Source organism: Brienomyrus brachyistius, unplaced genomic scaffold (assembly GCF_023856365.1).
Source record: "Brienomyrus brachyistius isolate T26 unplaced genomic scaffold, BBRACH_0.4 scaffold237, whole genome shotgun sequence".
NCBI lineage: Eukaryota > Metazoa > Chordata > Actinopteri > Osteoglossiformes > Mormyridae > Brienomyrus > Brienomyrus brachyistius.
In genome coordinates this window covers 162,501-189,768 of record NW_026042512.1, presented here as the reverse complement: position 1 = coordinate 189,768, position 27,268 = coordinate 162,501, and the positions used below count along the sequence as shown (strand labels likewise).

General features: G+C 50.2%; 1 protein-coding gene across 3 annotated transcripts in view; it reads left to right on the top strand.

The window, feature by feature from the left end:
• The first annotated feature begins 17,268 nt into the window (after window positions 1-17,268).
• LOC125728327 (nuclear receptor subfamily 6 group A member 1-A) overlaps window positions 17,269-27,268 on the top strand; it is a 27,240-nt gene continuing 17,240 nt past the window's right edge. For 2 of the 3 annotated variants that reach the window (XR_007389033.1, XM_049005311.1), the window contains exon 1: window positions 17,269-17,426. Coding sequence is in view for 2 of the 3 variants with exons in the window: in XM_049005311.1 (XP_048861268.1) it covers window positions 17,372-17,426 (55 nt within the window). In the remaining variant the exon portion in view is untranslated. Of the gene's footprint in view, window positions 17,427-18,006; window positions 18,344-27,268 lie in introns of those variants that run through there. The other variant, XM_049005312.1, reaches the window with a different exon arrangement.

Genomic DNA, 27,268 nt, shown 5'->3' with positions numbered 1-27,268 from the left:
CACTTCGACAGTATAACTGTACGGAATTAGTGACACTCTAAAGAGCTCAATCCAGGACACAAGGGTATGTTTATATCTTTGGAAATATATGCACATCAGTTCAGCATTCACTTCATTTAATTAGAGTAATTTTAAAGTAAATTAGCGAGGGATCCTATGCTGTGTGGCTGAGGCACCTTGCATAATGGCAAGTTACTGGGGAAAAAGGTTTTAATCCTGAATGGAAGCAAACGCCACATTGTATTTGTCTGATGTGCTGCATTTCTGCCAGGGACTGACGCATTTGCAGCATCGTAGGGACAGATGAATTCCCTTGTTCACAAACAGAAAGCGCAGCCTGTCTTGCATCTTATCTGTCAGAAAATCGAAAAGCAGACATGCAGCGAATGTATGTGGAAGGTCTTTCTGTCAGGTGATGTCAGCGCTGTGTGCCCTGGGGCCCCAGTTTGGGCATTTAGGACACTGGACTGAACACCGAGAAGGTCTCTGGTCCACCTTCCCTAGTAAAGGGTGAGATTTTACCCAGGAAAAGTGGCTTTTTAGATTCTCTGAGTTTTTTTTGGTTATGATGCCTGGACAAAGATTGTTTTTGTCGAAACACAGTGTGCATGTAACAACCCAGACATGTATAATGACACACAATGCTTTTACCTTCATATAGTCATCAGTGTCAATTTGTATTTCTGGATTGTTATAATAAGTGCTGAAAGGATGAATACTCACTTTATCTGCCGTACAGCCTTCGGTCAACATTGTGATAAAAATACATTTTTTACCATGAACTTCGTATTCAGAGAGACAGACGTGTCCTACCCCAGACATACAGTATAGCCAGCCAGACTGATAGCGAAACACGTGTCTTAGCTCAGGTGTAAGCCTTTGCTGCTGCTTAGCGCTGTGTCGTGCCGCTAAAACACGTTATACGGCGGAACGGGACCATTCTGAGGACATAACGGAGTATTCTGATCGTGGTTCCGGCAGTGGGGTCTGGGATTGAAGCGAGTTTCACCAGAACGCCGCCCACAAGTGGCCCAGTATCTCGCGGTCGCCTTCGTGCAGCACGGGCTGTGCCTCTCACTCGCCTGCTGCGAAATGCCCAGTCGAACCAGAGTTGCGGCTCGATCCCCCTTCTGTCCATCTGTCTCCTCTGCTGCAGTGAAAATGGCGGACATCCGATGTCCAATTCAGAGCATCTCCAAAACTCCATCCGCCTGTAATCATGGCATCTGCGTGTGTTTTTCACGGGTCTGCTAACCCCCGGCTTTTGAAGATTTCGGCATCGTAGCGTTTCTGTGTGATGAGCATCCAAAAATAACCATCCCCCCCCCCCCTTCCTTTTTTAAATTTCCCATTTATGATTTATTAATGTTGTCTGTCACAGAAAAGTAAGAAAATGGAAGCTGTGATGTGACAAAGACCCACCTGTCTGTGGCCCCCAGGGTGGGTTCTTTCATTTTGTAGTAGCATGTTCAGTGTGGTGATGCCAGATCAAAGCGTTGGGGGGGGGGTGGTAGTTTTTTTCGAGAGGCGGGATCATCCCTGAATGACAGGGCTGAATGACAAGCATGATTAAAGGTGATTTAGGGTTAATATACTGTAGTTCCCCAGTGGGGGGCGATACTGAGGTATGAAGTCAGAGGCTGAAGTGCTGCACTTTGCACCCTCATTTAATGCCGTTTTGGGGGGCGAGAGCGAGTCGAATTCTGCCCCATTGCTCTGAATTAATGCCCCCGCCTCACAGATTCCCCCCTTTTGAAATGGGGGGTTTGGGGGTGGTTCTGTAGGGGTGAAGGTGTTATTCTCATAGTATACAGTGTTTCAGGGTTATACCTGAAGGTAAGATGCTTTCTGTGCCATTTGTGTTAGTATGGGAACAGGTGCAGGGACGTGATAGTTGCACACACACACACACACACACACACACACACACACACACACACGCACACACACACAGGTGAGAGCGGGTTTTGGCAGTTAAGGGCCTTGCTCAAGGGCCAACAGAGATGTTGTTACCCTGCTGAGCATGGGGTTCAAACCAGCGGCCTTCTGATCACAGGCACAGAGGTCTAACCTGCCGGATAAAGAGGCAGCTTTGAACCCACTGGCCCACCAAGGGGTGATGGTATCACATCAGTGAAATACTGTACCAGCCCTATTGCAGCAAGAGAAGGGCGCCCCCCCGTCCCTGCCGTAGGTGAGGGGGTCGTGACACAGGGTCAGGCACACCCCCCAGGCCGAGCCGGCAGCCAGCCTGACCCTGCTGTGGGATGTAACTTTTGCCCCAAACGGGGCTCTCTGTCTGTACAGCAGCTGTTTGTCTTTCGGTGCGTCTCCCGCGGGACGCCAAAGCCCAGAGGTCACATGACGTAGCCCCACCATCGGCCGTTTAAGAAGCGTCCACTGCGGTGGATCACAGTGCGGAGTCTCGCTGACTGGGAACACTGGGCGGTCGGCCCTAATTCACCGGCGGAAGGCCCCCTCCCCCCAGTAAACCCACTGGTGGGCAGAAAGCGGGAATGTGAGGTTGAGCACTAATCCCTTGACTCTGCCCTGCCCACCAGCCCCCCCATCTTTCTCTGCCTGAGCAGCCGCTTATGGAAATGGAGGACCATAGCCGGCAGATGGGGCCACCTTCCCCTTGCACGTTCGTCTCGGCCCCCCAAGTAAAACTCTCTGAAAACTGGATATGTGCCCACCCGGCCCCCACACTGCGCAGCTGCTGTAACGGTGAAAAGTATGGCATCACACCGTGTCGATTCCAGGGCTTGACGGTGTGCTGATGTGCTGGGGGGGGGGGGGGCTTGGCAGGTTGTTCAGGAGATACGGCACAGATTTGAATAAGTCGCCCAAATATCAACGTCCCCCCCTCTGTGGGGAATGTGGTGTGACCTCATTGCTGATGTCTGTTTGATGGCTGATTTAGAAGCATGCATAGGCCCCCCCCAGAAGGGGTACCGGTCCAGTCCTGTCCTAGTTCCCCAAGGCTGGGCAGGGGCGTGTGGTGCAGCCAGTGCCCAAACCACAACACCAATAACACATTTGAGTTTTTCTTCCCCCTGTAGCAAACATAATCTTCTTAGAAAGATGACAGGCACTGTAATCCCATCCGCCCCCCCCCCCCCCCACCACACACGCGCCACCCCCCACCCCCCCCCCAGTGGGATGTCTCTGAAAATTAGAGCAGCCCTCAGCTCTACGTTAAGCTACATAAATTTACAGGCAGTCCACCCTCCTTCCCCCCCCACACGTCCACCTGGTGGTCGCTGTGCAGTGGGGGCAGGGGGCCTGACTGAGCGCCAGCGTGCAGCTCTGCCCCTCCCCCCACCGTCGTCACGCCTGACTATGCAAACGGGTGACGAATTACCTGCGAATCCTCTTAAGTCACCTCTTTTCGCTGGAAGTGTGTAAATGGGGCGGTTGGATGGCTGCCCGCGTGTTCGGGAAGGAGTACAGTGACTCCTCGTTTGGTGGGGGGTGCCGGGGGGGGGTCAGCAGGGTGACAGAATGGCCGTCTTGGCATGACTTGTACATCGTTTGTGACTTAGGGCTCAGGGACTTGCACTTCGCCAGGAAGATCAGGTTAAGCGAGTCATCCGAGGTTCTGCATCCGTGCTTTTGGGCTTTGGCCCCCAGCCTTTCCGTCTTTGGGGGTGTCTGTAGCTGGCTGTCACCTCCTTCATCGTGGGCATGAAGAGCCGTCTGTATGTTCCACAGGTGAAGAAACCAGTCGGCTGTGCTGCCGTTTCGTTCGTGTGGGGGCTTGAGTGCCTCCCCATTTCTGTGTGTGTGTGTGTGTGTGTGTGTGTGTGTGTGTGTGTGTGTGTGTGTGTGTGTGTGTGTGTGTGTGTGTGTGTGTGCGTGTGTGTGTGTGTGTGTGTGTTTCTGGAAAGGGAGAGGCGGGAAAGTCGGACAATGTAAGAGCCGGGAGACTTGTGTGCAGGGGCAGGCTTTGTTGTTTCAGGGGCTCCACTTAAAAAGGCCCCCCCCCCCCCCCCTAACCCTAACCCCCCCCCCCCCCCGATGTTTCAGAGACATCATACATAGTGAGTGAGTCGTGTCAGGAGACTGTTAGCTAGCTAGCTGTGCGGCTTCAGCTTTGCCCAAATAAGGAACTTCTTTGTTTAATACTCTTAACATGCCCCGGGGGGGGGGACAGCCAGTTGTCTGTGGAACCCCGTACTTCAGAGTTTTTGGTTCTTTTCCTCCGTTTGCTTTCCTTCCTTCCTTCCACCACCCCTGTCTGTTCCACTCTTTCTTAATGATGTCGTGATGCATTACAACACACCCTGTTGCGAAAGGCAGCATATAAAAATGTATTGAATTGTAGTGACTCTTTGTGGCCAACAGGGGGGCCCCTAACTTCAGGGGCCGCATTCAAATTCATAGTTTGAGTGGCAAACTCTGCCTCTGTTCACATCCCCTAACCCTCCCCTGCGTCCCCGTTCTGCCTGCTTGCGTCACGAAAGACACGGGAGAGCATGGCCCTCTGCAGAGGCGTAACATGGCCTTAAATCACACGTGGCGGCTGGAGTCTGCGCTTATCGGCCCGTCGGACCTGGCTGTTACCACCCGGGCCATTGGGAAACTGGGTCGGTTCACTCTGACACCAGTCATGGGGATAAGCTTTCTGTTTATGGGGCGGCGGGGGGTCACAGCTTAATGTGTACGTGTTACCAGGTCCACTGGACTGTAAAAGCATGGCTTGCCCGGGACCACCACCCCCCCCCCCCCCCCCGCTGAGTGTAGGGGTCGGGCTTATTGGACTGTGAGGAACCTTCCGTGGCCAAACACTGGCTGGTTTTAAGCGGGGGGGCGTCTATAGTAACTCTACCTACCTCCCCCAGCCAGATACCCCATAGATCCTGCAGCATCTGGGTGTTGTCAGTACTCAGCACGGCCGACCCCATGGGAAACAGGGTGCGGGGCCATCTGGGCCTGTATGCCCCCCGGGGTATGGAATCTCCCCCCAGCTGCCACCTGCTGGGGGGAGATTCATGTCTGTCGTTCCTCCGGAAACCCCCTTGACCTGAGAGCAGAAAACCGCCTTGAGCGTGCAGAGGAGTACAGGGTCGTGTCCAGCTCGGCTCGTCTGTAAGAGCTGCTTTTCTGTCCAGCTTCTCATGTAGGTAAAGGGTTCATAACCCCCCCGCTCCAGGCCATGTTCCTGCCAGGTGTTGTTTTATTCTCATGATTGATTTGGTTGGCAGTGCCAGTGTTTGCCACCACTCTCCTGAGTTTTTTGGGGCCCCCTGGTGGCCCCACACAGTCACTGCACCGGGGGGAGGGCGGTGGCTTTTTCAGGGGGTCTTCAGTAACGACAAAGCGCTCATGCCCGTTGCCGCCGTCCATCACCTTCTTTCTTATTCTTGTTCATGGGCCACTAGTCAGGGGGCCTCTGTCTTTCTGAGTGACTCTGAGGGCCCCTGATGGGAAGTCGGGGCCCCACGTTCGCCTGGCCCCCACCAGGCTGTGCTCCTCTTCCTCTCCCCTGCCCCAGAACCGCCCACCTACTTCCCTCTGCTGTTCCAGACTTAAATAATGAAGGTCCTTTGGGAGACCCCTGTCTCTCTAACAGGAAGTGGGCATTTTCAGCCGGCCAGCCAGCGCCCCCCCCCCCCCCCCTCCCCACTTCCACCACCCCCTCTGCTTGAGGAAGGACTCCAGGCCTCAGTAAAGGGGGTGGTTGGGTGAGGAGACACCAGGTTAGTAGGTAACCCAGATCTTACTGAACTGCAGCTGACTTCAGTCCATTGGGAGCGTGGTTTTCCTTTGCCGGTAGGGGGTGGGGGCATGGGGGGTGATATTAACGAGGAATCTGTGCCCATTCCTGAGCACTGAGTGGGGTTTCGTTTCCTCGGGCTTCCATGGGAGGATGTGCACCGTCAGTGTGGGGCGAGATGGGGCTTGTGTGAGCTGCCCGGCCGGGAGAGGGTCACGCCACCAGCCACACACCCCCCCCGCATGCCCACGAGCCGAGTCACGGCACATCGCCCGCCAAAATGAGAGCGGGGGGGCAGGGCGAGCGTGTCAGGAGGCGGGCCAGCGACTCGGCCCCCGGGTGAGTGCGTTCCCCGCTGCGGATGTGATGGTAGGGCACCAGCCTTCTCAGCCTTACCCGCGGTTCCTGGTGACACTCCCGAATCGCATTTGATGGCAGGGGGGGCAGGTGTACTAAAGGTGTGAGTCAGCCAAATGTGAGTGGTCGGGCTGCTCGTTGTGGGGGGGGGGCAGCCAAACGTGAGCAGTCGCGTCTATGGAACCGCCCTATGGTCTGAGTTTCTGTGACATACCGAGTCTGTGTGTTCGAGAGATCGAAAGCGTGTTGTTTTTTTAAAGATTCCCCCCTCCCCCCCCACCCATGTGTCTGCTTCTTTGTCTGTCCCCAGTGGAGTGACGGTTACACTCTGCAGCACGCTGGTTGGGGGGCAGTTTGGAGAGGGGTGGCATTGGCCCCCAAGACTTAATCGTGCCTGGGTGGTGGGGGCAACCTTCGCCGTAGGATGGGGCTTGATGAGATTAAATCAAGAGCGCTCTGCCTGCCCCCCCGCTGGCCTGAAACCCAAAAGACCTTTACATGTGTTGATCCTGGAGGGGAATTACCTCCCCCATCCCCTTCAGTCACCAGCCTTGATTATCCGTACCCTTCCCCCAAGCGACCATCTTGGAACCCGTGTTTTTACAATTTCCTACCCTACAGACCAGCTCTGTTTCAGGCTGTTACACTATATATTTTTTTCCTGTCTCCTTTTGATATTTTCTTTCGGAAAGTTTTCCACTGTAACAAACAGACTTTGGGTTGGGTGAAACCTGCCATTATAAGAAGTGGAACATTAAAAAATAAAGACTAGGTAGGCTAATCCTTGGCGTGACCCAACGGCAGCCTTTTCACAGTGTGGCTTTAAACGCGATTCGCCACATCTTACGGCTTCCAGCCTCCTCTCTGCTGTGTAAGCGACCTGCCTACAAGCTCCCCTTGCTGCCCATCCATCCATCCATCCATCCATCCATCCATCCATTGCTACTTATCCAGTATACAATCTGGTCCAATCTTATCCAGGTACAATCTGCTGGTGGCGCTGCCCTGTGGAGATGCTGACATTTACCCCAGCATTAATGACGTTCCCTTGCTTTCTCCATGCTGGTGGTATGAATGAAATCCACTCGTGTTTGACAGACGCACCGGCAGTGTCACATCGTGAACGATTTAATTCGCGTTTTTACCATTCGCCTCTAAAGCTGAGCTCTCCCTGCATGTGTTGGTATATCGATGGCCCTGTACCAGAGAGACGTGTTCCATCTTCTCCTGGGCCTCTGCCCCCGTTGTTGGAAATAGGCAGCCAGGGGGTCTGGTCTTGGTCTGCATTAATATGCAGCTGCTTTTACATCTGTAGAGTCTCCGGCAGTGATGCTGTGGGGCAGCCAGTCCGTCTAATGGATTCAGTTCTGGTCGAATTATCCTGCTACCCTGTGGATCTTAAGGCTCATCAGGAAAGAATGTGTTTGAACATATAGCCCTATAATATAGCCCTATAATATAGCCCTATAATATAGCCCTATAAAGTTTTATGCACTTGGGAATCATACAAATTTTGACATTGATTAGTTTGATATGTTGATACAGTCATGTGAAAAAATTAGGACATGAAATATTTCATTCTTTATAAAGAATCAAAATATCAATATGAAATCTTCTTTCAAATTGTATCTGTAGGTAAAGGTGATGTAATTGCATCACTTACGCAAAAACAAGAAAAAAAATAATTTATTTAACAAAGGAAATGAACTAAGAGCTTTTTGGTGGTGCTTGTCTTATTTAAACCACAGATATTTAGTTTGGTTGGCTGTTGTTGAAGTGAATCACTATGGTGCGAATCCAGCGAGGGCTCTGAGGACTTCAGAAGGAAGCCTCACCAAAGACAGACCGCAGAAGGTCCCTGTTCCACCACCTACGTCTCAGCAAAAATAATTTTAATACCTAACAGTTCAAGGTTATGACACTTGCTGTTGATTTCATTGTTTTACACTTCAGCTGTTAACTGGGTGACTCTACTTGTTGACAGCTTCAGTGTCCGGGTGTCTCCTGGCTGGCTGCTGTGTAAAATGCAGGCGTCTGTGGTTTGCCCTGTGATGGACTGGAATTCATCGACGGATGACTGTTTCAGTAACGCTGTTTCTGTGCTTGATGGTGACGCTGGTTGGGACAGGGGGACGTCGGCCCGGTTCTCCGCGACCTGACTGATCAGATACCTGCCTTTATTGCGATGGCTTTTAATAATAGTTGTATTGTATTTTTAGGAAGCTAATTTGGAACATTTTCTGCAGTCGTCCACCATTGTGGGTTACCGTGGAAGCCATCATGCAAATCACATGAAGCCCAGTACAGAGTAAAACCTGTCATTGCTACAGTAACAAAGCAGGTCCTGTGGGGGCCTGAGGGTCAGGATAGGAGCTGGCAGGTCGCCCCCCCCCCCCAAATGCACACACACAGAAGCACACAGATGTGTGTTATTGTGTCTGACTCTGAGTCTCATGGCAGGGTGTGGTTTGCTCCTGATTAGAAGGCTTTCTGTATGACAGAGGGCATTATTGTGATTTCCTGCTTAGAAGGTTTAGCTAATTAGTCTCATTGAGAGCCCCAACCACTGATTTGCCCCCCCCCCCCATACCCTGTAATTTACAGCCAAAGTTTCATTGTGAATGAACGTTGAGTGCCTCTGTTCCTGTTTTGGGGGCGGGGGTTAACAGGAAAAAGCCCGGGGTAGCCCCACTACAGGTCCATAAAGGCACCGCTTCTGTCACTAACTTCCGATTGGGCTGCTGTCAGCTGATCAGGTCACATGGGGCACTTGCGACCAATGGGGTCATGGATGAGGCCAGACACTGTGCTCTGCCTGATTCGGGGTGGAATTCGCCTTGGAGTCTTGGGTCTTGTTGAAATGGAGGCCGAGGGCATCGATGGCTCAGGAGGCCGCGCGGAACGTTCCGGCATGTGTGGTGCGTCTGCAGCAGATAAATGAGTCCTATACCCTGTGTAATTATATAAGCTGGGTCTCGGGGCCGGCGGAGGTTCTGAAATGCGAACGGCACACCCTGCCCCAGATTCAGGCGGCCAGCAGTGGCTCCGCAGACCCGTGGGTCGAACCCGACCAAAGTCGTCCCTCTATTGGCTCGACAGACGCCTGGCTCGCCTCCCCTACATTTGCGGTAGCGCAAAGCACACGAAATGAGTAGTTCTGTCGTCTGTAATGAGTGGCCTCTCAGATGCTGCTCTTAGGCTGCATAATGACATCAGAAGCATCTCGGCAGTTCCCCTCCCTCCTGTTCCCGTCCTTATCTTGGCGACGTCCAAAGCGTTGCAGGTGACATTCGTTTGTTATTGGGGGGTATTTGTTAATATTACTTGCGCCGCTGGGTACTGAGTGGGGCTTGCATGCTTCCCAGTTGACTCCCGCAGCAATGCACAAGTGCAGAGCTGGGTGTGACTAAAATGGGGCTGTTTTTTTTTTTTTTAAATTCTTTCTCTTTTTTTCCCACAACAAATTCTGCTTTGTCAAAAGACAACTGGAGCAGGAGAATCGGGCTGTTATTTCCGCGGGCAGTGAGCGCGAGCAGCTATAATGCGATCTGACAGTTCTGGAGCAGGCAGAGCACGGCTGGATGGAAGGGAGGGAGCGGCAAGGGGGGTGGGGAGGGCAGGGCAGGGCGGGGTGGGGCGGGTGGGGGTGACCGCCTTGTTGGGCTCTTATCTGCCACCGCCATTACATCAACCGGACCACGCGTTTGCAGTAACAGCGCACAAAAAAATGTAGTTTAAAGAACAATAAGAAAATTTTCCATGTGGGTGTAATTCGCACCCAGTAAGAGAAGCGGAGGTGAGGTGGGGGGGCATAGCTGTTTCCACTTCGTTAACCTGCGTAGTGGTAAATAGGAATATAGACGGGGAGGCCCTGTAATTTCACAGCCTTGTCTCTAGGGGGCGTAAAATCATTCACTTTGAGTTACTGCAGGACTGACGCACCTCCATCAGGTGCCGAGAGATTTCTCAAATGTCCACAGGGGGGCTCTGTGGTTAAGGAACCAAACCTGTAAAAACAAATGCAGGATCAGGAGTATTTCTGAGCGTGAACTGGGCTAGAGCAGAACTGCCTCCTACCAGTGTGGGCTGCTTCACATAAAGTGCTTGCACTCCAAAATGTCGCTTTGGATAAAAATATCCACCGTACAAGTAAAATAAATCCTGCAGGCTGCTGTTCATCTCAGAACAAAGTGGACCTTTGTGCCGTGTGCCTTTTAAAAATCTCTGATGCCATTTCAGTCCCTAATTTATCCTTTTTCGAACAAAAAAGAATCATTTGTCCGACTGTTACTTTCTCAGAGCCAAGGGGTAGAACGAGATGAATGAATATTTTTATTGGTCGTATTTATTAGATAGTAACGACGGCCTTTTAGCTATCTTCACGGTGGGGTGCGTGAATGCAGCCTTCGTGGTTGTGGTATTTTAGGGAGCAGGGTCTCTGCTGTTGGACCGTAGGGTGCCTCTGGGTGTGTTAGGGGTGTTACACGTGGCTGCATGAACGGGTGTCATTCTGAAATGAGAATGGAGGGAGGGTGGATGACTGACGTGAGAGTCAGGGCCTGTAACTGGGGATTGACATAACTGGTACGCAAGTACGCATTCACCTTTAAAAGCGATACGTCTAGCAATCGATCGCTGTAAGAGCACGGATGCGTAGGTATTTTATGTGCGTTTGCGCCGATATGACAAGAAATTGCCATGCGCATTCGCGCTGTTACAATCGGCTGCCGCACGTACCGATTTTAAGGGTGAATACTTACTTGCATACCAGTTATGTCAATCCCTGCCTATAAAGGAGATGTGGGTGAGTCCCCCCACCCACCTAACCCCTCATTATGATTCTGTCTGGGAGCAGAGGGCAGAATCAAACAAATCATCTTAAAAACAAACCTGTAAACCTTTATGTAGGGGTCCTTCCCCAGTGAGAAATGCCCAAACAGGGTGACTTGGGTAGGGGGCTCAGAGCAGGGACCCCCCCCCCCCCCCCACACACACACACACACACACACACCCCTTACCTTAACTCTGAGGCTTCTGATGTCCTGGGTCCGGTCTTTGTTTTAACGGGAGTATTCAAAGGCCCCATGTGTGTGTGTGTGTGTGTGTGTGTGTGTGTGTGTGTGTGTGTGTGTGTGACACGTGCTTCGCTGATGTCGGAGAGACCTGTGTGTGATCATGCTGTCATTCTGGCACATTCTCCCCCCTCATCCCCCTCCTGCTGGATCAGGCGTCCGTGCAAGTCGATGCACGTTACAGCCGTCTGTCTCCAGAATTCAGTTTTGCTTTCGATAAGATAACACATCCCCCCCCCCCCCCACGCACATCCCCCCCCCCCCCCACGCTCTTCTCCCTGTCGCCAAATAAATACTGTAAAGTATTGTACCTTTGACAATGACCAGACGCTGGGCCGGGTCTTCGGAGGAGGGAGCTTGAGTGCAGGCGGTATGAAGATGTGTGACCTTCCCGTGTTTTATGAAGGGGGGGCGGCAAGTTCTTGTGGAGAATTTATGGAGGCTCATAAATGCCCTACCATCTGTGTCTGGTTTTGGTTGCTGTCTCCCTCTGCTGGCTGAAGAGGCCACTGCAGCCACAGAGCAGTGACCTTGTGTATCTCTTGGGGAGGGGGGGGGGGATCTGTGCCACATTTCCAGACGTGCCAGAATGAAAATGATCCCTCACTACATATAATCCAGTAAATTCAGCATGGGGTGTTTATTTCCTCATCCCGCAGAATGATAGCAGTACCTGCAGTGCTCCCTCCTGTTCTCTGGTCTGGCACGGCATCTGGCTGGTGTTTTTCCCCTGGTGGTTTCCTTCTGAAGATCTCTGCCGGCCGGCCTGCTGGGTGGAGCAGCCCCACACCCTCCCGCTCCCCGTCATGCTGATCTTCAGCCGCACACACATGCAGACACACAGATTCCATATGTGCACCCTTCATTTCTCTCTCCATTCATTTCTGACGACCGTAACCCCCACCCACCCTTAACCTCAACTGTAAGTAACCAAGGAAAATACAAGACTTTTGGCAGTTTTAGTTTTTTTTTGATTGCAGTCACAGATTTTTATAAAATTGGGTTTTCCTTGTGGAAACTGAAAAAATATCCCCACGATGTGCAAATAGTGGGTTTTTATCACATTGTGTTTACCACACACAGACACACACACACACACAGACACACCACGTACTTTCACATGCTCCCGCTCTGCCCCGCATATGCGAGAGAGAGAGAGCACTGCACTGCACTGCACCTCACTATGTTCTTCATCCATTCACTGTCCGGTCTGGTATTACGTATTTCTTTTTATTTTCTGTGGAATTCCATGCTATACTTTCTCTGACATTTTTGCACTGTTATGGTTTATTGTTTCATATTATTTATTTATTATTGTTTATTGCTGTCTGAATGCGTTTTTCACTCTATACACGATTGTGTTTTGTGCTACTGTAAACCTGCAGGACCCCTTGGGATTAATAAGGTATCCATCCATCTCTCCCATCTATCCATCCCATCCACCCAAGGGTTTCCCGCTTAGCCCACAGCATTGTGTCCCACTGTTGGCACCCCTGGCCTCCATTTGAAGTGGTGGGGGGTGGGGGGGTGGGGCATCGTGTCTGATTAAAGCCGTGGCTGCGATTGGATGGCAGACAGAGGGGTTGGGTTTTTTTACGTGCCCTCACTGCAGGTGGAGATAGGGACCTCGTCATGTGGTCTTTGGGCTGATTTTTATTAGGTGTGTCTGTGGGGTGGGTGCGCTCTCAAAGCTATCACCGCTTTTGCATAATGCCCATGCATCACAGGAAATGCAAATCTATTTAAATACTGCGGACGGCCGCGTTAATCTCTTCATGGAAGCCGGGATGATTCTCAGAGACATTCTTCTGGCGCAGAATCGGTTCTGTCGAGATTCTTTGTCCACATTATTCCTCTGAGGAGATACGGGCTCGTTACAGCTGGGTGGGGCGCGGGATCAATACTCAGGATTCAGGATCTCGCTCGCTGGGGGGGGGGGGCGCAACTCATTGATCCGCCTTGTGCCGCCATTCCAGGGTACAAAATGGCTCCAGTAGATCGATTCTGCACTGCCCACCCCCCCCCCCGCCTGATTCGACCGTGAGCACTGACCCCCCCGTGAGCACTGACCCCCGTACCCCATCGTCTTTGAGATCTCCTTGAAAATGATGAAAACAAAATTCGCAAACAAATACCAGAATTCATTCAGTTAGACTTTTTATATGAGAATCATATAAGTTTTGTTTACAATGAAACTGATTTCTTTGTTTTTTTGTTAATCAAGTGGTTTTCATACCGCTCTTCCTTAAAGGGATAAAAAACAAAAATGTTAAATGTCTGTGAACTTGTTAACTTTTCTTACAAACTGCCGTAATTATTGGAGGAAAGTCTTTCATTGGTGTCAAAACATGACGCGGTATTAGTTTGTGCTAATTCGCACATATCTGTGTTTGTGTGTGTGTGTTTGTGTTTGTTTGTGCATATGCGTGTGTACGCTGGTCACGCTGGCCAGCTGGGGGTGAGGGTCAGGGTGGGGGTGGGGCCGCTGGGGCGGTGCCAGAGTGCTTTGTCTTCAGCCAGGGGGGTGATGAGCTCCGTCTTTGTCATTCAGTAGCCGACAGAAAGACCCAGCCCTTCTGAATGAGCCTTTGAACTCTCGCTGAGAGCTGCGGGGCCACAATGGGCGGGGGGTGAGCGGTGCTGAATGCCCCCCCAGGGGGCCCAGGGGAGGAAGGGGGGGTCCGGGGTCGATCTGTGCTTCCGGGAGCCCTGTCTCTGCTTGTGACGGGGGTGTGCACGCCTCTGTCGATCGGCAGCATGGTCACACACACTGAAGAGACTCTGAGGTGTTGAATTGACAGTGTTAGTGTTTCATCTGTGAGGAGATACTGGCTGAGTATAAACTATTTGGACCGAAGTATTGGGACACCTGGCCATTACACCTACAGGAACTTTTATGTCGTCCCATTCTGAATTCATACCAAGCATACCAAGATGTTATGGACAGTTCTGTGCTTCTGACAAGAGTTTGAGGAAGGTATGACTGTTCCCCAGTGCTCAAAGGTCCATAAAGACCTGGTTTTGTGAGTCTGGTGTTGAAGAACTTGACTGGCCCACATAGAGCCCAGACCTCAACCCCATCGAACACCTTTGGCATGAACCGGAACAGAGACTGTGAGCCAGGTCTTCACGTCCAACATCAGTGCCTGACCTCACAAAGGCCCTTTTGTAAGAATGGGCAAATATTCCCACAGACACACTCCAACATCTTGTGGGAAGCCTCCCCAGAAGAGGGGCAACTGTTGTAGCTGCAAAGGGGGGACCAGCTCCATATTAATGCCTATGGATTTATAATGGGACGTCATAAAAGTTCCTGTAAGTCTAATGGCCAGCTGTCCCCGTATGTTTGTCCATATGTGCCGTACCATTCAGTAAAATATTACTAATATCGTTTATGGTTATACACAACTATGTATCAACCGCATGTTTCAGCTCGGTTTGGAGAGATTCTTAAGGGTCACATACACCTTCCTGGCGTGACACAGTGTGAAGTCTCACAAGGGGGTGGGGGGGCCTCCTCGTGCAAGGGAAACACTTCTCTTACCGCACCACTAATCCCCTAGGCCCAGAGGTTCCCATTGAAATGTACGGGTTTTGGGGGGGCAACCTCTGGTATGTATGTGATGGGCGATCCGGGGGGGTCTGAGCTCTTTCTCACAAGCCGATTGTTTGGCAGAGTAACCAGGGAGTAAGCATCTGGTGGGGGGGTCTCTGTGACTCCCCGATGGGGGTGTAATCCAGTGCATTCAGTAATGCCAAAATTCAGGTTTTTGTTTTTTTTTGTCTCGTGGCATGTCTATCTTTCACACTCTCACAATCGTCTTTTGGACTCCCAGTGCACACTAGCATATGTACCGGAATCATTACCTGCTACCGGACCTGCCCAGGTCGGCTCCAGGTCAAGCACCGACCCGGCTGGCTGTCTGGACATGATAGCTTATACATTAAGTTATTTCGCCAGTTCCGTGTCTGAAGGAGACTGTACTGCGTAGTCCGCGACTGGTGAACTTTACCCCGATGTCACCGTGGGCCGCCTGTGTTCCGATTTTGCACCGGTGGTCAATGGAGAGTAAAGTTTGCTGTGTCGTGTGGATTGTATTTCGTTACATCTGATCTAATCTCGGTGGGGGGGACAGTTGCGCTGTGAGTCGAAGTGAAACTAGAACTTCAAACTGTCACAAAACCCCCATCGAGCGCATTCTCCTTAAGTAAGCCGTCCAAGTTTAGCCATCTTACTAAACCTTTTAAACTGTGGACAAGTGTAGATAACATTAAAATCCCATCTGGGTCTCGCTTCTGTACCACTGAGCGCTTGAGCTGAATTGCTTCAGGGAATTATGGGTAAAAGCAAGTATCATACTGGCTGATCAAACCGTGACAGTGTTGTCCTGGAGTGATAAGTTTTTATATTTTTATTTTTTTTGTGTTTACTCTTGGCTGTGAACGCTCTGTTTGCAAGATGCTGTGCATAGACGTTTGTTATGTCTATTAAGAGTCTTGTTTTTAAATAAGTGTCTGACCAGGTTGGCTGCCTTCAGCGAGCGGTGCTGCGTCGGTGGTCTGCAAAATGATTTCACACTCCAACATCTAAACTGAGCACTAACAACTGCCCACCCCAAATACCTTTTTCCGAAATCCTTTTAAACGCTCTCCTGGTGAATTCCAACCTTCCCAAAAGTGCATTTTTTTTGCTGCCGCTCAAGTTGTTCATTGTATAAATTTCCCGTTCATATAAACTGTAGGCACACAGCGGACTCATTCACAAAGGCTGGGGGCCAGGCTTGGATTTCGAAGGAAGCTCCTCTGGGGTTTTCCCAGAAATCACTTTGCATATTAACATGTCCTCTTTTAGCGAGCACACGCGTGTCCTGCTTTAAATAACGGCTGACTCCGTCAGGGGCTCTCGAAGCCGGGAGACCCTGCAGATAAAGAGGCCTGCCTTGTACCCGTGTGAGTGTAAGAGTGTTTTAAACATGGCGCAATGGGAGGGAAGGACGTCCGTTGAACTGTTTGAATTTCAAAATGGAGGAAGACATGTGGATTTTACAACCAGCGGAAGTAAATGAAACTTAAAAGCAGAAAAGAAGCACAAATAAATAAATAAACTCTTTATTTGAGTTTGACAGATAATGAGGCTATAAACCAAATGGGGGGGGTGCTAAGGTAATTCTGACACTTAACACGTAATTCTGCCACATGAATAAAATTTCATGAAGTAACTCTTGTGACCTGAATCCCACGAGTGTGTGAATTCTGTTGAAAAGTTCTATTAAAGTCTTTCTCAGGTGAGAAAATTGTAAAAATTCACAAGGGTATAATGAGGTAAAATAGCACACTGACCCTTTGTAGAGGTGGGGGCCCTCAGATAACTTTTGCACAAGCTCGCATTCCTCCCATTAGACAGTACACTGCTCCCCGTGCAAAGATAGCAGTCCTATCGCTGCAAGACCCCTGATAGGCAGGCTAACTCCAGGACACCCCCCTCAACTTTGACTTCAAAGTCAAATGCAAGATTGCAGGTCGTAAATCAGGGGTCCTTGCCAGGTGACGGCCCCGAGGGCGGCCGTGGAATCCTGGCTATTTATATTGCATCCCACCCCCCAACCCCCCTGGTAACTTGTGATTCATGTGCCTGAGTTGAGTTCAGTCACTGGGTTTAGCTTAACTCTGTTAGCTCTCAGCCAACCCTGTTCCGCCCTTGATCTCTCATTTACTGAAGTGTGCCCCCCCCCCCCCCCCCCCCCCAAAAAAAAAAAAATTCTTATGACCATGTTTGGGTGTATGAGCCCCCCCCCCCCCCACACACACACACCAATTCCCTGGCATGGTAGCATCTGTCCAAGACCTCACTAAGAAGGATGGAATTAAAATCGGAATGCCAGGATGCGGATCTCTGACCCCCCCAAAGGGTGAGGTTTCCTAGGTCCTACTGCACCCATCAATCTTTTAATGTTAAATTCACCTCTTATAACACCCCCAGTCTCACATTGCATTTGAATGTGAAAAGCCTCTTATCTGCGACTTATTGGGGGAGGGGGGGGTGTCATTAGCATCGGGGGGGTGGCGTTTCTGCTCCCAGAGGCTGCTGCAGTGAGTGATGGGAAGTGCCTGCCTGGAAGCTCCACTAGCTGGGCGGTGTGGGGTCAGGAGCGCCCAGGCTCCTGTGCCGGCCCCCCAGCACCGGCCCCCCAGCGCCGGCCCCCCAGTGCTCGGGGCCACAGAGATGCGCTGGCAGAGCGGGCCGCCGCAGGGGATGAAGGAGGACAACTATGATGACGGTAAAGGGCGAGAGCCGGAGGAGCGGTGGAGTATGACGCGGTCGTGGAGTTTGATTGACCAAACCTTTGGCTTCCGGAAAGTTCTACTCCTGACTTTTTTTAGCCCGTGGATTTCAGGGTCGGCCTTTTGCGATTTGCTGCGTGGTGTGACATCTGTGGAGGCTTCTGCGGCGTGAGAGCTATGGGTTGGACGCATGTGTGGTTTGCGTTTGACCTGGAAATGAAAGCGGCTGCATGTGCCTGATGGGGGTGGCTGGGGGGGGGCTAAATGACCTCTGGTCCGCTAATCCATTATGCTAAAGCAAGGGATTGTGTTTTTAATTTTTCCCTGTCTTCTACTCTGATAAATTCAGTCAGTTTTTGTAATTTTTATCCTGTACTTTTCTTAACCTCTGTGTCCTTCAGTTGGGCGTGATGGGGGGGGGTGTTAGTAAGATGGAGCAGCGAATGACTCAATTTGTTGGAGTCGCAGTGTGCTGTCAGTTTAAGCCTCTGTTTATCCTTGTTTTTGCATCTAGGTCCCAGTTTAAAAGTGCAGCGGGGGTTGGGCGGGCGGGGGCTAATTTGGAGCTGCATTGTTAAACCGCAGTGAAAACAGGGCTATCAGTTCCACTCGGCCGTCATTAGACCCGAGCTTCCCTGTGACCCCGGGGGCTTGAACTCTGCCGGTCACATGACCCGCCCGTAAACTGACCAGCGGGGCCGGCTGAGGCGGAGAGCACTGAGGGAGCAGTGTGCTGCGGGGAGAGGTGGAGGACACACGCAGGGACACGCAGGGACACGCAGGCACGGAGCCAGGAGCGCCATGGGGCAGAGTCCCCACGCCAGGGGTCCTCTCTGTAGCTGAGAATATACCGAGTGGCCGACAGGCATTGCGCAGGACAGCCGCAAGAAGAATGAGATGGATACGTGGGAAGGTGAGGGGACCCTAGTGGCTTTGTACGGGGGTGGGGCGTGTGTGCGTGCTAGGAGGGGGGGTTGGTATTGGCAGCGTGCGAAGGGCCAGGCAGGGTTTCCTCCTGCATGGAGTATATTCTGCTGAAGAAACCGTTAGTTTAGCCCTGTTGTGAAGGGAAGGTCGCTTCGGAGTTTGGCCGTAGAATGACGATCCCGATGAATAATGGATGGGTGGGTTGTGTTCTCAGTGCATTTAAGAAAAATGGCTGAAATTTCATACAACATTCTGGTGTGAGTCTGTGAGTGTGAGATACTCTTTACCTTCCATTCTGATGGGTGTGTTAGGCTTAGTAAAAACCTGATCAATGGTAGGGCAGCGTATTCTGAAGCGTCAGTGTGGGGGTGGGACATGTGTGCACATGAAGATAAATATGCTTTATTGTCATTGTACAAGTACAGTGAGATTTCGTTTGGAGGGCCAGCAGGGACACAAATGTACAATAAGATCCAAAGAAAATATGTACACACACACACACACACATTCACAGTGAATAAGGTGCTGGCAAATTAGTGCAATATACTAATATATGATATAACCACACTCATGAATGGTTATGATTTTGTATAAAGTGCAGTGCATGAGGAATTTCGCAGAGGTAGAATTAGTTACACAGCAGGTTTAAGTTCACAAATATTCAGAATGTCAGAGATGAGTGCTTTGAATTCAGAAGTGTGATAGCTGTAGGGTAAAAGCTGTTCCTCAGCCGGGTTGTGTGTGCGTGCAGGGTTCTGTACCGTCTACCGGATGGCAGGGGTGTAAAGAGTGTGTGTATGTGTGTGTGGGGGGGGTTGTATTTCCCACATTGTGGGGAGCAAATGTGCCCAAATTTTCAGGTCCCCACAATTTAAACATTAAATTAAAAAAATAATAAAAAAATCTGTGAATGTGGTTAAAAATAAATGCCGAAAGATTCGTATTTTGTTTGGGAATTTGTGGGTAAGGCTGGGTAGGGTTAAGGTTGTCAGTGGTGGGATTAGGGTTATGCCCATAGAAATGAATGGAGAGTCCCCACAAAGATATGATTACGTGGGCTGCGTGTGAGCGTGACTGTAGGCAGGCGGCTTGGTATGCACGCCTCTGTCCCATCTGGAAGCGGTTTTGCACACAGTGCTGCTTACGTGACCAACTCGGGGTCAGGCGGGCCTCACCGAGCCACGAGCTCCTAGGGACTGCTTGGTGCTCCGCAGCTGGTCCAAACTTCACATGCTCATTTATTTCTTTCTTAAATGCTGTTTGTGTTGCGTTTCGGCAGCTGAGCTGTGGTGGTTAGCGGGAAGTTCAGCTTCCATTCCATCCTCCCTTTGAAGCCTCATTGAGAGCTGTCATCTATAACAGCATATATACCCTCACTATGCATTACAATGGTCAGTATATGAATTAAGGATGCTTTGTACTGCATTATGAAGGAATTTGAAGTGCATTATAGATGAGAACTTCATAAAGCAGTCATAATGCATAGTAACCATGGGTATAATGTTTTGCCTTTTTATAATTATTTCTAGCCATGTTTATAATGCTTTATGAATGCATTATAATGTGTTAATGAATGTGTTTATAGATTATTATACCGGTGGCATTTGTAAAAAGTGTGACCAAAAACATTTCATTAAGTGTTTCAAAGTGATTTTAGTTGGCATACAGAGGATTTCCTTTGGTCTGTAAGAAACACCCTGACATTCATGTCGGTAGATGACATAAGTCGTGTGGTTGACACTCAGACCATGAAACAATAGCTTGTTGATGTCGGAGGGTCATCAAATTGACAGGGTGAATATTAATTTTGGGGCCAGATTGGTCAACGTGTTAATTGCCTTCGATTGACCCGTTTGAAGGTGCTTCAGCTAACCTGCTGGGGTGTGCTGTGACACCCCATTTACGGGATGGAGGATTAAGTAAGAGAAGGGATCAACTGCATTGGTCATTCCCTCATTTTCCTGGGAGGTTCCTTGCTGACGGCGAGTGAGCTAGGGTACGGGTTAACGCTACAGATAGACGAGATGTCGGTTTTTATGTTCCGGGATCTAACAGCGAGCGTGTGCTTGTGTGCCGTGCTCACGTGGAGTGGGTATATTTAACACGCTCAGGGGCGTAAATGCGAGGGGAAAAATTGCCAGCATGATTGGCTCGGCCGACACAGCAGCCCCCAGAGCAAGGAGATGGTTAGTGGTCCTGAAAGATGAAATTCTGCTTGTGTTGTGCTCATCTCCCAGCGTCGGTCCTGGAGTCTTCTGGCCCACGAGCTCATAACCATCCGGTGTGCGGGATGCCTGGGAGTGTCGCCCTGGGGCTCAGGGGTCCCGCTTTCATCACATCAGGGGTGTGATCCCCCCCCCACTCCTTCAGTCAGCCCGGGCAGGAAGTACTGGTTCTGGAGGACCTCTGCTGAGGAATTGTGTATGTGCCTGCGTTACGGGGGGTAATGAAGGCTGTGTAGAGATCAATAAAAGCGGCAGAGGTCAGCTTTGGCGATCATGGCTAAATTTAGCCTCTCCCAAACCCTCCTCGTGCTCATTCGCCCATTTTTGTGACTTCTTTATATCAAGATCCCCCTCCCCCCACGATTCTGCCACCAGTACGATGCACGACTTTCCATAGAACTACCCTCGCTGGTCTGATCGGCTGCGACTCACGGCGATGCTCGTCAAGGTCGTTGAATATCGTATTAAGGGCTTCGCTGCCTGGTGGCCAACATGAATAACAGGGGCGTGTTTCTGGAATCACCCCCCCCACCCCACCCCCACTCACGGCGCTCCCCCCTTGGCCGCTAGCTGAGCATTTACACGTGAATGGAACCCTCTGTGAAATATTTTTACATAACGGACAATGGTGCCAGAACATTATTTCTCTATTTTTTTTGTTGATGGAACCCCCCCCCTGCCAATCACCAGCAGTGTTTACTTAAAGGGGGCATGGATACCAAACCAAGTCGGACACCAGTGCCAGGCACGAGGCCTTCAGTGTGACGCTTTACTGTAAAATGGGACCTAATTGGCTGATGGTTCCTCGAGGTTTGTGGGATGGGAGGGCAGGGGTGTGGATCTGACTGTGGGATGACTTTCATTTCTAAAGTTGAATCAATACATCTGCCAATCAAGTCGTGTTTGGTTGCTTTGAGGTTTGGATTTGCCCAATTTCCTGATGGGCCGTGATTGATTGGCTCTGGCGATAGCGGCCCAGGCCAGAGAGGCGCTGGTTGGGGCGTCACGGTGAGGCCTGGATTAACCTCCCATCCCGCACAAACTCCTTTAATCAGGGTGAAATCGGTTGAGTCCCAGCTGCCTCCCGCGGCTCCAGAATGCAGTGTCACTGGATATGAATGTATAGTTAGACTGAGAGTGCCGCCCCTTGCCCCCCCCCCCCCCCCCCCATCCCCTACCACCAACACCACAAAAATGAGAAACATCAGCAGTTCCTCGTGCCTTTGAAGCACTCTAAGCTAATTAACATGAAGAATGTGCAGTAGAGGAACTGCACCGCGGCTTTCAGCCATAAAACCAGGCATGTCAGCTAACCGGTTAAATCCAGGGTTGGGGGGGGGAGACACGCAGTCTCTTAAGCAGTGCGGGGGGGCCACGATTTGCATGGAATTAATGCATTAAATGAGGCCTGGACGTAATTAGCCAATGCTAACGACGGCTCTCGAAACGTCTTTAAGATCTCAGTTTGGATCAGGAGCTGGGTGGGGGAGCAGCCATTGTCCCACGCAAGAGTGAAATCTACAGTTACATGATAAAGGGATTAACAAGAGGCTCAGGACAACCCCCCCTTCCTCCCCCAAGTGAAGTTGGGGGAGTTTTTGCTGGCTGGGGGGTGGAGGGTGAGGGGTCAAAGCAAAGGCCTGAGGTGTAGAGAAGAAAACAACAACTGGGTGGGGGGACAGTGGAAAAATACAGAAAGTCCCCCCCCCCTCCCCTTTCTCTGCCAGGCATGATTATACCGACTCAGTATGGAGTGACCCTGTGATGTCACCGACTCCTGCCAGGCCAAATGTCCGCGACCATTAGCCGAGCAAAAATGACACGATCAGACAGACAGACTCACAGGGACCAAGTAACAGAGCAGCAGTCTGGTCAAAATCGTCTGTCTGCTTCCTAAAAGTTTGGTTAATTTTGGTTTGTGCTAAATCAGGACCGTCGTATTAATTTATCCACAACTCATTCACCTTTTACTGCAATTATGGATGCTGTGTATTGTCGTCATTTACACTACATGTGTACCACCATATACCACCGTGTACCGCTGTGTACCATTGTATACCACTGTGTAGACGTGTGTTCACGTTATCATTCACGTGCTCAGCTGACTCTAGTACTTGTGCACTGTTTTTCACTTTTGGATTAGATGCTAAACTGCATCTAACTGATGTTAAATTTAATGTATTATAGTCTAGTGTGACAGAGCTGCATTTGTGCCATGAATTATGGGATGGAAGTGCTTCCATGGTCTGCCGTGGGCGGGAATGACCCAGAGGTACCTGGAATGCAAACCGACAGCGAGCCTAGGTTCAGCTGCCGCGCTCACACGATGATGTGGTCGGCCGGAGACCCACAATCACTCCAACAGAGGGCGCTGTTTCGGAAGCATGCGACTGTCCCTTTTGGAGTTTAAAATGCAGAGTGAAAGAGGAGCAGCTGGCTCACGTGTGACGGCCTTGTTTTTAATGCGATTCCCCTGTTTTTGCTGCCCTTGGTGGCCCGGAGCTTAGCGACGTGGTTCCGTGATGTGGGCTTCCTTGGGGGGGGGGGGGGGGCTTGACGGCTTTGCGGATTGCAGATGGGTGATCTGGGTCATCAGACTGACAGTTAGATTGTAAGCTACATGGACCCTTACCAAACAATAATTAAATATCTCTAATAAGACCATATATATATTAGCCAATAAAATAAAACACCTTTTTGAGTTATCTATACCGATTAAAAACATAATTTTATAATGATGTAACGATAACACATGGCCTTTGTCTCAAATCAGGAGTCGTCTTCTGTTTCATACATAAATGAGTGTTTCGTCGCTTCTCCTCTGCATATTAACGTTCCGGGTTGGGGGTCCGTCACAGACCGCCCTCTCCTTGCTCTCCCGAGCCTTTGATGGCGTCTCTCCTCGTGCTCTGCATCGTCATTAGCGCTGGATGCCTTAAAGCTTCCCCCCACGTGATGAGACGTAGGCCGCTGTTTCCCTCTCGATTAGCTTAATAATACACCGTCTTAAGTCTCTCTCTGGTTCCTTTGAAGATTAATGTATATGTGAGTATATTTATGTCTATTAGCACCTTTAGGGTGTATTTCCTACAAATCACATCATGTCGTCAGTGACCTTGTAGAAAATATTTGTTTTAAGCAAGACTTGCATGTGTCCAGCTCTGGATGGATGGAAATGCACCTTCTGACAGATGTAGTTTGTTTTCTACGGCTGATTACAGGTTTGTACGTTGACCTTAATGCATCGCTTTGTAGTACATAGACAGAATACTAAAATTTATCTGTTTGAACATAAAACACCCTCAGCCAGTTTGATCTGAGCCCCCTGATTCGAATTTCTGACTAAGTAGCTCTTTTTGCAGCGTCGCTGCCCTTCTTTGAAGACCCATTGAAGGAGAAACACTGTGTCATGTGACAAGGGGTCAGGGGTCAATATGATCTATCACTGAAATGCTTCACAACAGCCAAGTCAGTGTCTGTAACCTTGTATGCAGCAGATGTAGACTCATTAACCAGGACACACACAGTGTTTGATTGGGAGTGTTTGCAGAATGGTCGGGATCCGCAAAGAAAGAGAGTCAAACGGAAGTGAAAATGGAGAAATGGACACAATTCAGACACATTTGCTGATCTAGCATGTATGTTAAAAAGGACAAAATCCAAATGTTAATAATTCAAGTTATGCTATTTCAAATTGACTGTTAATAGTAGGCTTCTGTGAAAAAACATCTGGAGAGCAGTTTTCAGTGTCTTGCACGTTAATCTCGACTGGTTTCCTTTAAATTCTCTTAATTGAGTCTCATTCTGTTGTGTTTGGATAATAGGGGTGATCAGGCATCTCTCCCCGACTGGCTTCCTTTTCCTTAGAAGACAGAGTTTCTGACCATTCGCGTTTGCAAACCCGATGTCTATGCTTAGCTGGTGCTGCTTCAGAGAAGCTAGATCTCTGTCTGTCTTCACAAAGCGGGCCCTGGAATCCGATCCCTGTGCTCTCTGCTAATACTCTCCCCTCTCCTGTGTGTTGCTAATTGCTAATTGTTAGCCAGAAAATCCTTTTGTGTCAACAGTGACCTCCCCCCACTATTGTTGCCATACAGTACAGGCCACCCTCACACCCCCCCCTCCCAAGAAGCAAAGCCAAATCCCACACAATTTAAATGTTAATTCCTGCAGGCTTTAGAAGTCTCCTACCGGCCATTTAGCGTGCCTGCGTGAGGCGTTGCCATGCTAAGTCCTTCCCTGCTAATTGCTTTCGGCAGCTGATCACAGACCGTCTCTGTGCCATTTCCTCAGGCACTCGCAGTAAATAAAGAGTAAGATTTCAGCTGTTCACCTAAAGTCTCTGTCAATAGACAAAAACATAGAAAAACCGCAACACTTCTGCCGCGCTTCTTCACTGAAGTTTGTTACTTCTTGCCCAATTTTGAACCAATGAGCCAGCTGTCTGTCATTTTGCGGCCTTCTCCGTCAGATCTCCCTGACAGGGACCCGCGTGGCACCTGCTGTGGCGTTCGTGTGCTGACCTTTCACCTTTGCCATGTGATTCCTCTCAGACGTGCAAAGGGGATGCAAGTGAAGTAAAATTTGCTGGTATTCTGGGCCTCGGGGAAAGATGTCTGTCAGTCATTCGGCCTCTTTCTCGGTGATTTGGTTTTTTTCCCCCCTCAAGAACCAAAAGGCGCGAGGACGGCCACGATTCAGCACGTGTCTGTCACGCGTCCGTCACACGGCCGCCACATCCCCTGTGAACGAGAGCTGCTTTGCATAACATGAAAAGGTAGGGTAGACATAAAGGTCACAGCTAGCTAAAGAGCGACCTCCCCATCCCCCTGCCACCAACCCGAAAGTGGCCATTCCTTCGTGACAGGCCGGTGTTAATGAGGGAGAGCTCCCCGTCCTGCGGGTTAGGAGCCGCTGCCTGGCAGGCCCGTGGTCTGAGAGCACATTCACAGGTTACTGTCCTTAACTGCCAGGCCCTCCTGCTGCTCAATCAGTTTTTCACCTCCTGCTTCTCTTGCCATCGCCACATCACTTATTTAACTTTCCACAAGCCAAGATGTATTTGTCCCTCAGATAAACTTTGTACGTGATGCATTTAATAACATGTTATGTCAAATTAAAGCCTGGAAAAAGAGTCTTAGGATCAGTATTACACACATTGCTGAGTTAAACTTTAGGATAATGACAAATTGGGTGTGTCCTTCAGGCCAAAGCAGCTTTCTTATTTTAGTGTTGACCGGCTAGGGTGTCCAACCATGCGCTTTCCCTAAGTTTGGTTTATTTGACTTTTTGTGAATTCCAGCTCTCGATCACGTGATTGGTCAATAGTGGTGCTGTCCTCCTTTTGCCGGCACACTGGGTACCATAAGCGTTTCAAAACATGATGACATAAAAGGATATCATAATTAGGGCTGTGAGGCATGTTTCCTTCTCTTTAGCCTCCCGCCCTTGGCTTTCTGTTGGCCCCTTTCTGTTGGCCCCTTTCTGTTGGCCCCTTTCTGTTGGCCCCTTTCTGTTGGCCCCTTTCTGTTGTGCTTACCCCCTTTGTGCTTGCTGAGGCGTGACGCACAGAGCTTTGAGACGCAAACCAGCCCACGGCAGCTTCTGCGGGCCATTCTCAGTCACCATGGCGCTGCGGCCCATCTGCTCTGCAGTTTACCGAGGGAGGGGGGCAGTGCTGGGTAGGTCACCGAGGGTGGGGGGGGGGGGGGGGAGGACTTCTTGGGGTGACTTAGATGTCACTAAGTCCTCCGACAGCAGGAATAAAAGCAAACTTCTTAGCTGAGCCCAAATCCCTCTCTGCACACCAAAGCTTCATCCTGTGGAGGAAGACGAGGATCATGTCATTTTTAAGATTTTAAACAGCTTTTTCCCCCCGCCCCACCCTTTAATTCAGACTCAAAAGTGCAACTCACTGCGGAATGTGGGCTGTTACCGTGGCGATTAGGACGGCTTCTTGCAGTGCTGACACCTAGTCAGGGATGACGGGTCGTCGGAATAAGACGGGCGTGAGGGTGAAACCCGCATCTCACACGTCACTGTCCCCCATCCGTGCGAAGCATCATCTGCATGTTTTAGTAAAAAAAGAAAAAATCTAATTGGTCACTAATATTTTCCGACACGCTTTGTGCAGGGTTGGGGAGCTCAGGATTAACGGGGGTTTCTGATGATGAAATGCAGTTTTAAATAAGGAGAAGATTATCTTTACTGCCTGTACACTTAATTAGTCAGTCAAGCATGGTGTCCGCTCTGGACGTGCAGGGAAAACTTGTTCGTATTGAGCTCCTTTAACGTAATATTCCTGTTATTGTTTTTTTTAAATGTATGAAATTTTAAGGAGCTCCGGAGATGGTTGAGCTGCTCTCGCGGATGTTCCCTGCAGAGATGTCGTTTTGCAGACTGCTGGTGGTTTCGTAAGCCTCTGTCTGACAGGCAGATGGGAGGAGGGGTGTAATTTAGCTGAGGGCTTAATATCATCATGCAGCCCCCACCCTCACTGTCAGTCCAGTAAAGCCAGTGAGCACGTGCAGTGGGATGTGGTGGGGAGGGGGGTGATGTGGCCTTGCTGGGGAGGGTGAAGGACACCCATGGGGGGGATGCTGGATGACTTTTTAAGGCTCCCGTTTTCTAAGCTTTATTGTAATGAGGAGTTTTCCCAACAGTGGGGCTGGTACCCCAAGATACGC